The 15,167-nt window shown below is 42.1% G+C and overlaps 1 protein-coding gene across 6 annotated transcripts in view; it reads left to right on the plus strand.

Annotated features, from left to right (window-relative positions):
• Window positions 1-15,167, plus strand: part of LOC137287767 (high affinity cGMP-specific 3',5'-cyclic phosphodiesterase 9A-like) — a 96,901-nt gene that overhangs the window by 27,540 nt on the left and 54,194 nt on the right. For all 6 annotated transcript variants that reach the window (XM_067820170.1, XM_067820166.1, XM_067820157.1 and 3 more), the window contains exon 2: window positions 8,450-8,520. In XM_067820170.1, coding sequence (XP_067676271.1) covers window positions 8,450-8,520 — 71 coding nt within the window. The remainder of the gene's footprint in view (window positions 1-8,449; window positions 8,521-15,167) is intronic.

Here is a 15,167-nt window from a genome sequence, read left to right on the forward strand (position 1 = left end):
CATGAATAAGTGAAAGAGGCAAAACATCAATAATTGTTATCAGATAATCAATCACCTCTATCGCTATGGAGATTCGCTGTTTGTTTTGATGTGCCATGGCAACACGGGCGATAATTTGCGTGTATAGCACCTGTCCGTCCAGCGCCGGATGTGAAGTGACGTCACAAACAGGTGTTTCCTTTTAGCAGCGGAAGTAGTGCATTAAGATATAGATCGCCAACAACGAGCTGTGACTAATCGTGCTGTGCAAGCTACATTCACCATGCCAACGTTAACAGCATATAACACAGTTTTCAGTGTTCAGATGTACTAGCAATAATAATAGTAATAATAACAATAGCGCCAGGATCACCCGAACCCTCCCTGCTGCATTTCTATCTCAATCTGTAAAACATATTAATAATAAGTAGTGCTAGAAGATTGTACAACATGTTTTAGCCGGTCCTTTCCCAAATCACCTCGCACAGCTTCAGTTTGTACTCTATGAACGAGGTTCGATGCTTTTAGCAAAATCACGGCGAGGACACAAGAATTGAACTTTAGACATTGTACCAGTACGGATTATTGAACAGGGATCTTGGGCGTGACGAGCGAACGCTTTAACCACTAGACTACCCCAATGCCCAGATTTAATCCTGATATTATAGAGGCAGGTTATAAAACTTCTCAGGCAGGTTATAAAACGCCACAGGCATGTTATAAAACTACACAGGTTATAAACCTACACAGGCGGGTTATAAAACTACACAGGCAGATTATAAAACGTACTCACTGGTTACAGCTGGTGCTGATGTTCTTGTTCATAATATTACTTTTTTTAAAATTCAAAACTGCAATTCGATATTGTTCATAGAAAATCATGAGTGTATTTTATTGACATGTTGCATATGAGGGTAGATTCTTGATCGACTGTTTGGCTCAAATCCGAGGGAAAGCGGGTTAGCCACACGGTTTATGCGTTAATAGTTCGATTCCAATTATGATGCAGCTTGAACAATGACGTGGAGTTTACGGGAAGGAACGCAGGTCTCCAGCAACCAATGTTGGTCTTAACAAGGGATTGAAAGGATCAATAAGTTAGTTGGATGTAAGTTTGGACTTGTAAGTGGCAGATTTTAGGTCAACAGTTCTTTTTCAGAAACTCGTCTAGAATTTAGGTGTAGAGGGTGGGTGACATGATTGTATAAAGTACCCAGATATGAAATTATATATATTCATTTCAACAAAATGAAAGTCAATAGAAAGCTAGACGCTGCTCAGAAAAATGTAAACTGTTCTATCCCAACCTACATCCGGGACCTCCATGATAACGTCTCCGAGACACTCTGTGGAAGTCATAAAATAGTCAACACTGTGGAAATTATCCAAATGTTAAATTTAATTTTAAAATAATACAGTGTACAGATCGGTTTGATGCTATATCAAGGGATCACAGGTCATACTTTGATAATAACACTGAAGGGTAAATTACGGAAAGATATTTGTGCCACTTTCGTGAACGAAAATATTTAAAAAATATTTGTCGGCATTTGTCGAGATCTCTTTTCATTTTTAGAGCTTTCGACTTCAGTTTCGTAACTTCTGTTCTAATTGTCATCTCAATCAACCACCCCCTTCCCAGCATACTCTGTATCTCGCGCTATTTCAGTCAACCACTGACTCTTATTATCTCATTCACTGTCTCACACACTACCTCACTCAACCACCCCCTACCATTATCTCACTCAACCACCCCCTACCATTATCTCACTCAACCACCCCCTACCATTATCTCACTCAACCACCCCCTACCATTATCTCACTCAACTACCCTCTACCATTATCTCACTCAACCACCCCTACCATTATCTCACTCAACCACCCCCTACCATTATCTCACTCAACCACCCCCTACCATTATCTCACTCAACTACCCCCTGCCATTATCTCACTCAACTACCACCTGTCATTATCTCACTCAACTACCCCCTGCCATTATCTCACTCTCACTATCTCACTCAACCATCCACTCTTATTACCTCAATCTCTCTCTTACTTTATCATTATCTCACTCAGCTACCTCCTTTCACTCTTTCACTCAAACACGCAGTTTAATTATCTCAACCCCTCATTCACCCATTATCTCACTCCACTACTCACCACCAATACTGCTTGCTTAGCCACTGTGAGAGGTTGTTACCACTGACGCAGGACATGGACACGTTGACAACTTATGGTTCCCAGAATGCATTGTAATAGAGCCAATCAGATTGTTTAGGAGCTCCAGGAGGATGTCGAAATACTGGCTTTTCTCCATGTTACCGACTGTAGTGTCTCAATTACCAGATCATGGTAAAATGAAATGACAGCCTTTTCCAGTCAGCGCGCCCTTGGAATGTGTAGGCTTATGTATAATACTTCTCTATCCCTCTCTAACGTGAACCAATTATGTTTTATACCCTTGAAGAACCAGATTGTAATTAGACACTGATTTCAATACACGGACCTGCAGTCACCACGCTGCGGGTTGGCAGCTTTTCATGTTGAAGGTTCATTGTATTTCATGAGAAAGCCAGAGTCTGAATTGGTGACAATTCGACTTGGTGGAACGGTAGCTCTCAGTGTTGATGACGTTCAAACGTGGTAAACGAGAGCTCTCAGTGTCCAAGCTTTGCTGAATGCCGACACTCGCTGTTGAGACTATGGACATGCATCCAGCCTGTTTGAATGGCGAGCAAGACGACCAAGCGATGGCCAGGCTGAGGCGGAACGAAGAGATGGTCAGACTAGCTTCTGACGATTGAGTAAGTAATGACATGGCTGAACTCGACAACCTACTTCCTTGTCAGGTAGCTTCAGGTTCAGCGAGGAGGACGTCAAGACTACGACGTTGTCGTTGCTTCTGGCAGTCCCGGACGTTGGGCATTAACTTGATGTCGGCTGCCATGTGCGGCTGTCAGCCATTGTGTCATAACCGGATCACACTTAGGTGTGGTACATCGGATCTCGTGTAATGGAGGGGAATATAGCAAGGAGTGGCGGGTTTAATTGAGTGTGCATTGGGTATTTAAGCTTGGCCACCGCATGGTATATTACTATACAGCCGGCATGAGTCTGGACTAGAACAAACAGACACACACAAGCACACACACGCTAAAGCAAGCACACACACGAGCACACACACAAGCACACACACGCGCAACAAACTCATCACACACAAACACATAATAAACACACGGAGACAACACAACATACACAAGACAGACACAGGACACGGCACAAACAACACACACAGACACACACACACGCATACACGGTTGACACAGCACACACAACATACAGGCACTGACAACAGAGAGATATGCATGATTAATGCATGACTGACGTACACTGGGCCGGCCACCTATCAGTGTTCCTGGAACTCTGGAACATCACCCTCAACGCTATTGAGGGCAGTGCGGGTAGACTTGTGGTGAAAGCGATCTCTCGTCACTCCGAATACCCGGGTTCGATTCCCCACATTGTTTTTTCTGGCATACGGGTGAATGAGACCAGCGGTCATTGTCTCGAACCCAGACTCCCTAGGATTGTATTTTTCGAGTTGACAAATCTTTCTTCCAATGGCAATAAAAAACAGTTGAAATTGTGTTAAACCGCGCCACTCGCGCCCAGCAGTTTCAATAAGCCCGAACACAGTATCCGCGTAAGGCTAGCAAATCACATCACTGAGTGTGAATGTCTCTGTGTCCTGTGACATCATTACTTACCATTGTGGCCGAGCTGTAAAGAAGGTAGCTGACGTGGGGCCGAGCGATGAGTTGAAGACGTACAATGAGATGTGCTCTCATGTAATAACCCTGCTCTAATGACACTGTCATTGTGATGGCTGTTAAAGTGGGATGTGTTTATTAAACGTGATGCCTCATCTATATTTTTTAAATTACAGAGTTCCGCATGTTTTTGTATTTTATACTTGGGGTGTTTTTAAGAGGGAACGCACAAATATTATTATCAGCTGAAACACGGCTATGTAATGCCTAATTTTTTTTGTATGCTCACGGAAATGTTTTCTGTTTGCTGGTTGATCAATGTCGCATTCAGAAATATTAAAGCTGTGTGACAGCGGTCTGGTCTGTCAATAATCTAGTTTGGAAAGACAATCCAATGTTCAACAGCCTTAGCAAGCATTTACAGAAATGGAGTGCAATAACATGTGTCAACCAAATGAGCTTGACCACCCGATCCGTTTATTTTTTTAATATCATTTTATGAAATTTATAAAGCGCAATTATCAAAGCAAAGTGTACATGCTCAAGTCACAATTTACGACAAGCTGAAGGCCAATTCTACCCCGAATCCTCACGGGTCCGTTCCTGACAGCACTAACACGTACTGTGACGTGTTTACCTCGGTCCAAATGGCTGTACAAGACGCATGCTAGTACGGTCATTGCGTAAGATCACTGGGTCACAAGATGTAAGGTATTTCTTTAAACAAACATTTGATAAATTTGCATGTCATAGCACTGAACGCAATGGGTATTTCATTCTTATCGTTGAAGCATAAAACATATAACGAACTTAAATGTCAGTTAGTTCCCTTCTTCAAATACAAAACGCAGTTAGAAAACAATATTTCAACGAGGTATGCTGTATAAATTATTTTATCATATTCTTCAGTAGTCTTGGACCAAAAACACATCCTCAGGAATAAAGGCACTGACATAGATATTTGGATCACGGGCCCCAAGAATCACATCAAAATGAGAACAAGATTTAATCACATTGACATCATGCTCATTTTCTAAGGTATAAGGAGAACATCGTTGTCGATGGTGTTGTCGTTGTCGATGGTGTTGTCGTAGTTAGTAGTCGTTTGACGCCAGCAATAGACATAAAAGACTTTATGAATCAATGAATTTCTTGCCGGCTTACCAGACGTTCACTGAATGTCGCATACGTCGTATAAAGGAGCAAGCATTCGCCTGGTTTATCAATGCCATACTCCTCAACGCTCAGGGACATTGGAGAGTGTCAGACGCTAGTACTTCAATCTACGCATTTCAGGGGGAACATTTGTATTGAACATGTGGCCTAGTTAGGACACCGCAAGATTATCCAAAAAGGATATTTCTGGTTGAAGTTCTAGCTTCCTCCGCGTCTCAATGCGATTTGCGTTTATCGATGTTTGAAATGAAGAGGGTTCAGTTTGGTCGATGGCGCTGTGAGCTTCTTATACTGCTGCAACACCTGCATCTATTATACTGCTCCTATACTCAACAACGTTCCAACCGTTAATAGATATTCGAGTCTGGACCAAGAAATCCAGTGACTGTGATCATGAGCCTCTGCGTAATTGTGATGCGGTGGTACATGTCAAGTACGTCAGCGAGTCTGTCTACCCGATCCCGCTGGTCACCTCTTACCACCAACGTGTGTTGCTGAAGACCAGTTGCGAACCTGATATATAAAGGTCCTTAAGCTATAAAATGAATATGGACCAGAGAAACCAGCGGTCGATATATAAACAGAAAATCAGCGCCAGAGATCATGTCCCTTAACTGAATCATCAGACGTAAAAGACAAATATAGATGATGTCATTGTATGAGTGAGTGACTATGGTTTTGCACTGGTGTTAGCAATAGTCACGGAATATTAAGGCCGGGGACACCATACTTGGTCCCTGGGTATTCCATTATGTCGACCATTGGGTAGCTCGAAGTGCCTATGTCTATACCTTCAACATAAACACAGAGCACTTTGACTGTATTTCATGAAATAAGAAACATATTTCCCTTGAATTGATCTGGACCGATGGGATAGTCAAGTGGTTAAATGTTCGACCGTCACTCCGAAGACCCAGGTTTGATTCCTCACACGAGTACGATGTGTGAAGCTCATCCTTGGTGTCCCCGCCGGAATATTGCTGGAATACCAGTCGCATAAATAGAATTCCACAGTTGTTCTACGCCATTATACTGGGCGACGGGATAGTCTTGTCATTAAGGAGTTCGCTCGTCACACAGAAACCCTGTTCGATTCCCCAAGTGGGCACAATGTTTGAAGCCCATTTCTGGGCCCCCAGTCTGGATATTGATGGAATATTGCTAAATGCGGCGTAGGTGATACCCACTCCTCCCTCGCGTAATACTTCTAATGTTTAGTTAATTACTTTTTTCAGGGTAAATATAGTTTCACAGTGCGTCACCGTTTCGGTGAACAGCATTGTCCTTTCGAAAGATACGTGTTGTCATGTCAAGGCTGTCAGACGAGCGTAGGCATTCTGAAACCCATCACTCAATATTATATGGAATTTAAAAAAATCCGTGTTTCTTTACGTGTTCGTGTTGAAAATAACTTTCCTTGAACTTGAATTGTTATAATCAGTTGTGTCAACCTAACATGTTTTCATGTCGACGTAGCATGTTTTAATTCAATTATACGTTTTTACCACTTCTTAAACGTTATTTAAGGTTTGTGGCGTAAATGATTAAAGCATCAAAATCGAACCCCAAGCGTGTAAAAACGTCCCTCTCTGTGGTGTATCGACCAATGTCTCTACACATGGCTCCACCACGAGAGTACTGTGTAGGGGAGGTTCAGGGGAATAGAATCTAACTCAAATCTTAACTGGAATATCTTGTAGACTTGCCTTAAGTCGAACTGCTAGAAGCGGGTTCCCCACAACAAAGCACATGAAATACATGTGGTTTCATCTTGGGTAAGTTTGTTCAAACCTGTCTCTGTTCACCTTGCAGAAAATGGGTACCCGGTGGGATAGTTCATGTGACATTAACTCCCAGGCAGTCTTGGTTATTCGGGGTGATAAAAATGATTGTATCAATTTCAGCGTACCATATAGGTTTCATTTCAGTCAACCATATACGATGTATGTTTTAACAACCTAGGTATTGGACTGACCGGAAACTACACTGTAATATACCTTCCGATTAAAATTATGTGACATTCACGCTTTGTTTAATCGCCTGTAGAGTGTCATTCCTGCGTTGCTAGGTGTGTGACATATGTGACGTTCCCGTGTTGCTAGGTTTCTTGCGGTGTGAGACGTCTTTGTTGCTAGCCTCCTTGCATTTTGACGTTCCAGCGTTGCGAGGTTTCTTGCAGTGTGAGATGTCTGTGTTGCTAGGTTTCGTGTAGTCCTTATTGTAGATGTTACGTGACGGTGGCATGTGTTATTGTCTCTTACACAACCACACAATACTTTGATCTCGGTACAAAGTAACAAGCTCAATGTTTATGCCCAAGTACATCAGGTGAACCAGATCAGTGCTTCTATATATGCAGCTGGTATCCTCTTCAAAGTGAAATACATACATATTTCATGAACTCTAAGGTCGATGTCGTCAACGAAACATTATACATCTCCAGAATTAGATCAAAACATAGGAAAAATTCAGACAAATGCACACGAAAGGCGACACGAAACTGTGACAGAAATATGACTTCAACATTTTATGAGTGACCTTTTCCTTTATATCTAACTATATCCCTGCAGCTCCCTCTTTTGGAGGTCATATTACAAGACGTTTATGGGACAACAATAGTATCTTGATGTTTCAGTAAAGATTTCTAAATGTTTAAGTGAAGTCATTGCCAAATTTAACGCTTAATCCGACTGGAATACCAGTCGCATAAATAGAACTCAAAGCCATTATACTGGGCGATGAGGTAGTCATGTGATTAAAGCGTTCGCTCGTCATATAGAAACCCTGTTCGATTACCCACATGGGCACAATGCTTGAAGCCCATTTCTGAGTCCCCAGTCTGGATATTGATGGAAAATTGCTAAAAGCGGCGTAAAACTAAACTCAGTCACTCTACGTCATTGTACTATCCTCGGGGAGCTGATAAGTATAATCGAGTATACTTTTATCCAGTGAAAATACACAGCGAATTCAAATAAGCGCTTTAACAGTGGAAAATTATGTTACAACTTTGTGGTTAGATTAGAGACGGAACGACCACATGGATGATGGTGATGATGATGGTGATGATGATGATGATGATGATGATGATGATGATGATGATGATGATGATGATGATGAAGAATATATACATAAGTGTTAGTTATAAAGGAGTATGACAGTTGAATGAACGGACCTTCGGACGAAATACATTTCTAACATTTCAAGAGGTTATAAGAAATGAAGAGATCTAAGGACGTATTCAAGACGGCAGTAGGTTCGATCGGCAAGGGTTCCAGATTTTGTTGTGAAGAGTTGCGCCCCTTAGTCCTGACAGAAACCTATGAATGTTTGTTCGAATCCCTGCTTTTCCCTACTTACATCCATACCGGCGCCCCAGCTTTTCACCAAAATAGTGAATGTCTAAGGTCTCCAAATCGATTTTAGGAACGTAGACGATTGCCTTACCCCCGCGTCCCTGACCCCATGTTCTGTGAAGCATGAAATCGTATACGAAACTAATCTATGTGCCTTGTTTGTTTCAGATTGTGTTCAGCCGGCACTGCAGTGCACGTGATATACAGGAACTCATAGCACAAACGGCGGGAGTAACCAGGTCAGTTATCTCCCTTTTATTCCACTGTACACAGTTATGTCACTTCTTTGCTGATAGACGCTGCTTCCACGTGATGATCCGGTTTCACGAACACGTGTTTACTGATCCACAGTGAGTGCACGTTCAACACGTGTAAGGCTTCCGCCCGTATCCCCCACTAAATTCTACATTTTAACCCAACCCTCTCACCCAATGATACCTTAGACCGTGTGTAACGACAAGGTGAGGGAGTCCATAGTTTTACATGTCTTTATTTCATAAAACACCTCTGTCTGTGAATTTAATGATTTACAGAAAACGCGAGTTTAACTCAAGCAAACGTGCCAAGGGCAGGGGTAATAATAAGAAAAATGTGTTGTCTCTCCGTATTTCTCCGCAAGACATGAGTTATATGTATATAAAAGTGGTCATGATTTGGGTATAATCTCATTACAATTTTACATTAGTACGCACATTACACTTGGCTTGTCAACGAAATGCAGAGGGAACTTTCTTGACACCCTGTATCTTTTGATTCTTTCTTCGGACTGAGCTGAATGATGAATGATCATAAAATCATCGTTATATAAATATAGAATAATATATAATAAATAGCATTATATTTCTGTCGTTTGGTAATTTTATCTGAAATATTTCATAATATGATAGACATTGCCGATTAGATTTACTGTCACATATTGAAATATGTTTTTAAGTTAGGCTCAGAAATTCTGCCAAAATCTAAATTTCATTTCCTGTGTGTCCAGCATTCTTTTCAATGAACAGCGGGAAGATCCTGCTTCTTCACGTTCTCTTGGGATCGGTGGGGTAGCCCAGTGGTTCAAGCTCCCACCCGTCACGCTGAAGAGCCGGGTTTGATTCCCCACATGGGTACTATGTGCGAACCCCATTCATGGTGCCTCCCACCGTATCATCACTGGAATAGCCCTAACAACGGTGTAAAACCACACTTACTCCCGGAGGCTCTCGTGCTTTTAAAGGAAGCCATCGAGTCATACTCAGAAACTGGAGGACTTTAATAAATATATCACCTAAATACATGGCAATGGAAATTCGTTCAGCTCATTATCACAGCCTTATAATAGAAATGAAAAAACCCTTTAAGCTTCGGTTTGAGATAAACATATCAGTAGCAAGCATGAACGCAGTGGAGGAAATTAGGAATTGAGGATTCACTGTGCATGCTGGGCCGAAATTTGATTTGAGGTCATTAACAACTGGGAAAAGTGTGGAATCTTTGCTTGTATTTTAGAGGTCGTTTTATGTTTATGTGAAGCAAATTTAAATTTGGCAACTAAGGGGATCATTTGCTACACCGAACGTCAATTTTGTATCTGTATTCTTCGACAGTTCTTATACTATGAAGAGGGTCAATGCAATTTTGAAATCGTTCGATTTTTTACATAACTGACCACCAGGTTTTAGCAGAGATATAAATAGATTACAAAATACAGCTTGTCTCAGATCTCAGACTAGTGAAACACATTTGAGTCCCAAGTACGCTCTATGAAGATTCTCTCTCTGTCTCTGTCTCTGTCTCTCTCTCTCACACACACACACAGAGACACGTCTAAACATCACGCCATAAAATTTCATTTCAATCAAAGTCCTTTGTGTTATACTTGAATAAACCTTCAAGATCACGTTCGTCCACTTGCTTTCAAGCCATGATTATTTTACTGATCCATCTAACAGTGATGAACCCTGTCGCTGATCCAAGTGGGCCGATGACCACTCTGTTGATTTTCCTCGATTTTAAATATTTTCCCTTACTGGTGAATATGTAGGCGTATGTATTTGTAATTAAAAATCGTTTACTGGATACTAATATTAGACATCTAAACAATTTGAACAAAATAGGTAGACTTCGCGCCCATGTTTGTAATGTCGTCTGCCCAAAAAGCAGACGGAAATGAAGATTATGACGTCACTCGCGCAGCATCGACGGTCGGGACAGTAAGCGCACTGAGTACCTGACGCGCTAATAATACCCATAATGTTGAAGGTTATGCATTCATAGGAATCCTTTTGGCATGGATCCATAACTCGGTACTCGGTTGTAGAATCCACTGAAGGCGCAGTCTGCCAGGTCCCCAAGGCGTACCAGCGAGTCATGATCGTAGGTCCCAATCCAAATATTCGCTATGATTAAAATTCTAAGCCCAGTCTCATCAGTGTTCATCGTTTAGTACTTTGTGTTTGTTTCATCGGCACCCAAGAAGCTGGTGTGTCACTGGCAGCTTTATATATAATCTTCTGCTAGATAACGTCGAATCTACACTAAAACGTCGCCCTGTGAAATAAAGAAGTTATAAAGTTGCACGATTCGTCGTTGACACCCTTTACCACTTCTGGATTCGAAGCTACATCCAAACCCACCCCACTTACCTTAATACACCCTAAACCTGTCTGGTAACAAGGTGGGTGAATATAGATTGAGAAATTGTTGAAGCATTTTGAATAATCCATTTAGTGCTCTAACAAACAAGTACAATCACCATCCTTTAGACTAATGAACATCGATCCTCAAATTATCAACACCAACGCATTCCATTAGCGTGCCAGCAAGAAACATATCCTGACTATAGGACTGAATTCCTCAGTTGAGCGCGTCACAAACAAACCCGGATTCACAGTCTCGCCCGTCCGACTCAAATCCTATCGACTAATTGATTAATCTATATCCTGATTAACCGATATGAAATATATGAATGTTTGTCTATACCAGCGCGATGTGACTGATTATTGGCCATATCTTCAGGGAACGCTCGACTGGAACCTCCACGATGATGTTCCAGGCGTCTTTGATTAATGTTTCTAATCAAATAGTCTCACTACAGACTGGGAAATTATCACTTAGCGACTGGAAATGCCACTAATAAGGTCGATGACTGCTTCTTATTTTAGAAGAAGCTTAACTCTAGGATCTGACAAGTCTGTTTCGTTGACGGTATCGAGGGTTCTATCTTGTAAAAGTAGCTGATTATTGGAAGTGTAAATAAATTTTATTCTAATTACTTCTCCGGGTGATTTCGTTCCTAATGGCATCTCTTGGAGCCTGGTGTTTAAAGACGAGTCACGATTGCTCATTTGATATTTAAATCAACCTTTGATCTGTCATAACATGGAAATGGTCTCAGCCAAATCTGTAAAGATCATATGACTTAAGTGTATTTTAGTATTGCCTAACGGGCGATTTTAAGCGCCCGACAGTCTTACTGACATTAAAGATTACATTCCTTTGCTTCAGAAGGTCGCGATGCACTAGTTGGACATGTTGATTTGGTGAATCAGTGGAGCTGTCATGTGGTTAAAGCGCGACCATGGTATAAATTTTCCCTATATTCCAGCAATATCACTGAGGGGGACACTAAAAGTGGGCTTGACACATTGTACTCTTGTGGGGAATCGAACCCCGGTCTTCAATTCGGTGTGATGAGTGAAAGCTTTCATCGACGCTGTAGGACCAGTAGTAGTTACACCCAGCTGCAGCAGTAGATGTAGTCGTGATGGTTGTGGTGGTAGTGGTGATTGTGGTAGTGGTGGTGGAGGGAGTTTGTTTATTTGGATAATGCCGCACTCAACAGAATTACAGTAATATGACAGCGGCCCCTGAACGATCGAATCTGGACCAGACAATCCTGTGATCGATCAACACTTTGGGATACGATGAAATATGGCAACCAAATCAGCGACCTTTACCACCCGATCCGTATTAGTATTAGGATTAGTGTTAGTAGTAGTAGTGTTAGTAGTAGTGTTAGTAGTAGTGTTAGTAGTAGTAGTAGTAGGAGGAGGAGGAGGAGGAGGAATAGGAGGAGTAGCTTGTCTCAGAAATGTCATCAGCACAGCAGCACCACACGCTGTACTACAAGACTTTCACTGTCTGCTCCTGGAATCAAGAATACCCTTTGAAGTCCTTTGACTCTAAATGCCTTCACTCACCTAGTAAAATGTACTTTTCTTAATTTGGTGCATAGGGGTGTGTTGTCCTCCAGCGCTGGATCAAACAACATTAGGCTCCTAGAATCCTCAGTTCATCATCTGTGGAGCTCTAGGCCGTTATTATAACATACACAGGGTTAATGTTCCTTCTAGGTCCTTGCACAGCTGTCCGTTTCTATGACAAGCTCAATTACAGAATACATCATGCGTACACTTAAAGAATACACCATACCTTGACCTAAAGGATACACCATCCCTAGACTTAAAGAATACACCATGAATACACTTAAAGGATACACCATCCCTAGATTTAAAGTATACACAATGCCTACACTTAAAGGATACACCATCCCTAGATTTAAAGAATACACAATGCCTACACTTAAAGGATACACCATCCCTAGACTTAAAGAATACACCATGAATACACTTAAAGGATACACCATCCCTAGATTTAAAGTATACACAATGCCTACACTTAAAGGATACACCTTGAATACACATAAAACGTGTGGGCGAAAACTGCGAACAATTTGAGAACAGATTACACCAGAAGTGGTTAAAATCGCAACATGTAATCGGGGGAAATTGGCGTTATTGGAGCCCTTGCACGGGGGACGTCGTCGTTGACGACTTTTTTCAGCTTCGGGACTACTAATTAAAAGTGAACAAGCTGCTCGACTTAGAAAGATACAATGCAACTGAATCGATGTTTATTTCAGTCCATATCAGTATCGGTACTCATGTAACACTCTTTTCTTAGCCGTCAATTTCTTAATTAAATGGTTTGTGTGATTTAAGTGTTTCCTCAGTTGGTACGTTTCCGGAAATCAGCCCTGAGGAAATTCCTAACAAGACGTCCTGCTGTGACACTGACTTGAAGTTGGACATCTGTAGCACGGATTCTGGGAACTGGAGACACGTTGTGGGGCAGACTGTCCACCGTCATGTTACCCATGTTACTTTCTTAGATGGACAGAACTACCACTACAACTACTACCACTACCACTACTACAACTACTACAATCACCACTACCACTACAACTACTACCATCACCACTACCACTACAACCACTACCACTACAACTACTACAGCCACTACTACTACAACTACTACCACTACCACTACCACTACAATTACTACCATCACCACTACCACTACAACTACTACCATCACCACTACCACTACAACTACTATAACCACTACCATCACCACTACCACTACTACTACTACAACCACTACCACTACTACTACTACTACCATCACCACTACCACTACAACTGCTACAGCTACTACAGCCAGCATAACTAACTACTACCACAACAACAACTGCTATAACTACCACCACCACCACCACCACCACCACCACCACCACCACTACTACTACTACTACTACTACTACTACTACTACTACTACTACTACTACTAGTGACGTTTCTGCTACCACTATGAATGTACTTGTCCGTCAGAATGGGTTCTTGGTTATTCGCGCGTGGCTTCTCTATCTAGTCTCGGGAATTATGCCAGGCCATTTACAGTTGACTAGCTACAGGTATTGTGATGACAAACGATATAGTTTGATGTGTCAGTAGCGTCAAACAACATTACCTCACTCACTCGCGCCCAAGTGACACTTCGTTTCCCACAGGGTAGTATCATTATAATCAGTGTCGTCCGGTAAACAACGCCGGCGGAAGTAAAACGTCACCATCATCTGATATGATGGACACTAAATACACTTGGGTAGCTGATTCAGTAATGGAACCACTCAGTTTTCGCGTCAGATCCCGCAGAGACACGTTTAATACGTGACTCTCGGAGATAACGAGATTTTGACATTATGCGACATGGCAGCGAGAGTGTTCTTCATGGTCGAATGAGAAGACACGTATGCGTTGTAGCATGTACGATAACAGACAGGGCTCTTTATCGAACTCCACTCACCTTGTCCACACGGAATTCATCGGATTACTCCGCTTGAGCCACCAGTGTATTTACATCGAATTAAGACCTGAAGTCGGCTGATTGTGCACAAATAATATGAAGAAAGTTGTTGAGCTTAACGTCTTCCCGACACTGTCACTGACTTTCTTTCTCTCTATCTCCTTCTGTGTGTTCATCTCTCTCACTCCCTCCCTCCCTCTCTCTCTATTTTTGTCTCTCTATTGAGCACATCTCTGTTCCTTTTCCTCATTTTCCTTTTTGTGTGTGCTTTTCTCCCCACCTCCACCCACTCTCTATGTATGTATCTCTCTCTCCTTGTCTCTTCCTTCGCACCTCTCACACGTCTCTCCCTCCACCACACACTCTCTCTTCCATTCTCTCTCCCCTTCGTGTGTCTCCCTATTCGATCCCTTAACTTTTCTCAACCTCTCTCCTCTCCACACTTTCCTTTTCTTCCGTTTCTCTCTCCTCTCTTCCACCTGTATCTTCCCCTTTCTTCCCTTCTTTCTTCCTCTCCTTTCTTTCTTTCTCTCTGTTTCCCCTTTCTCTCTGTAGGTACTTGTCTTTCTCGCTCGTTCTTTCCTCCCCTCAGGGCGATGGGGTAGCCTAGTGGTTATGGCGTTCACTCGTCACGCCGAGCGCCCGGGTTCGATTCCCCACATGGGCAAACAGTGTGTGTACTCCGTTTTGGTGTCCCCACTGTGATACTGCTGGAATATTGCTAAAGACGGTGTAAAGCTAAGGTCATTCACTGCAA

The sequence above is a fragment of the Haliotis asinina genome, chromosome 1 (assembly GCF_037392515.1).
Source record: "Haliotis asinina isolate JCU_RB_2024 chromosome 1, JCU_Hal_asi_v2, whole genome shotgun sequence".
NCBI lineage: Eukaryota > Metazoa > Mollusca > Gastropoda > Lepetellida > Haliotidae > Haliotis > Haliotis asinina.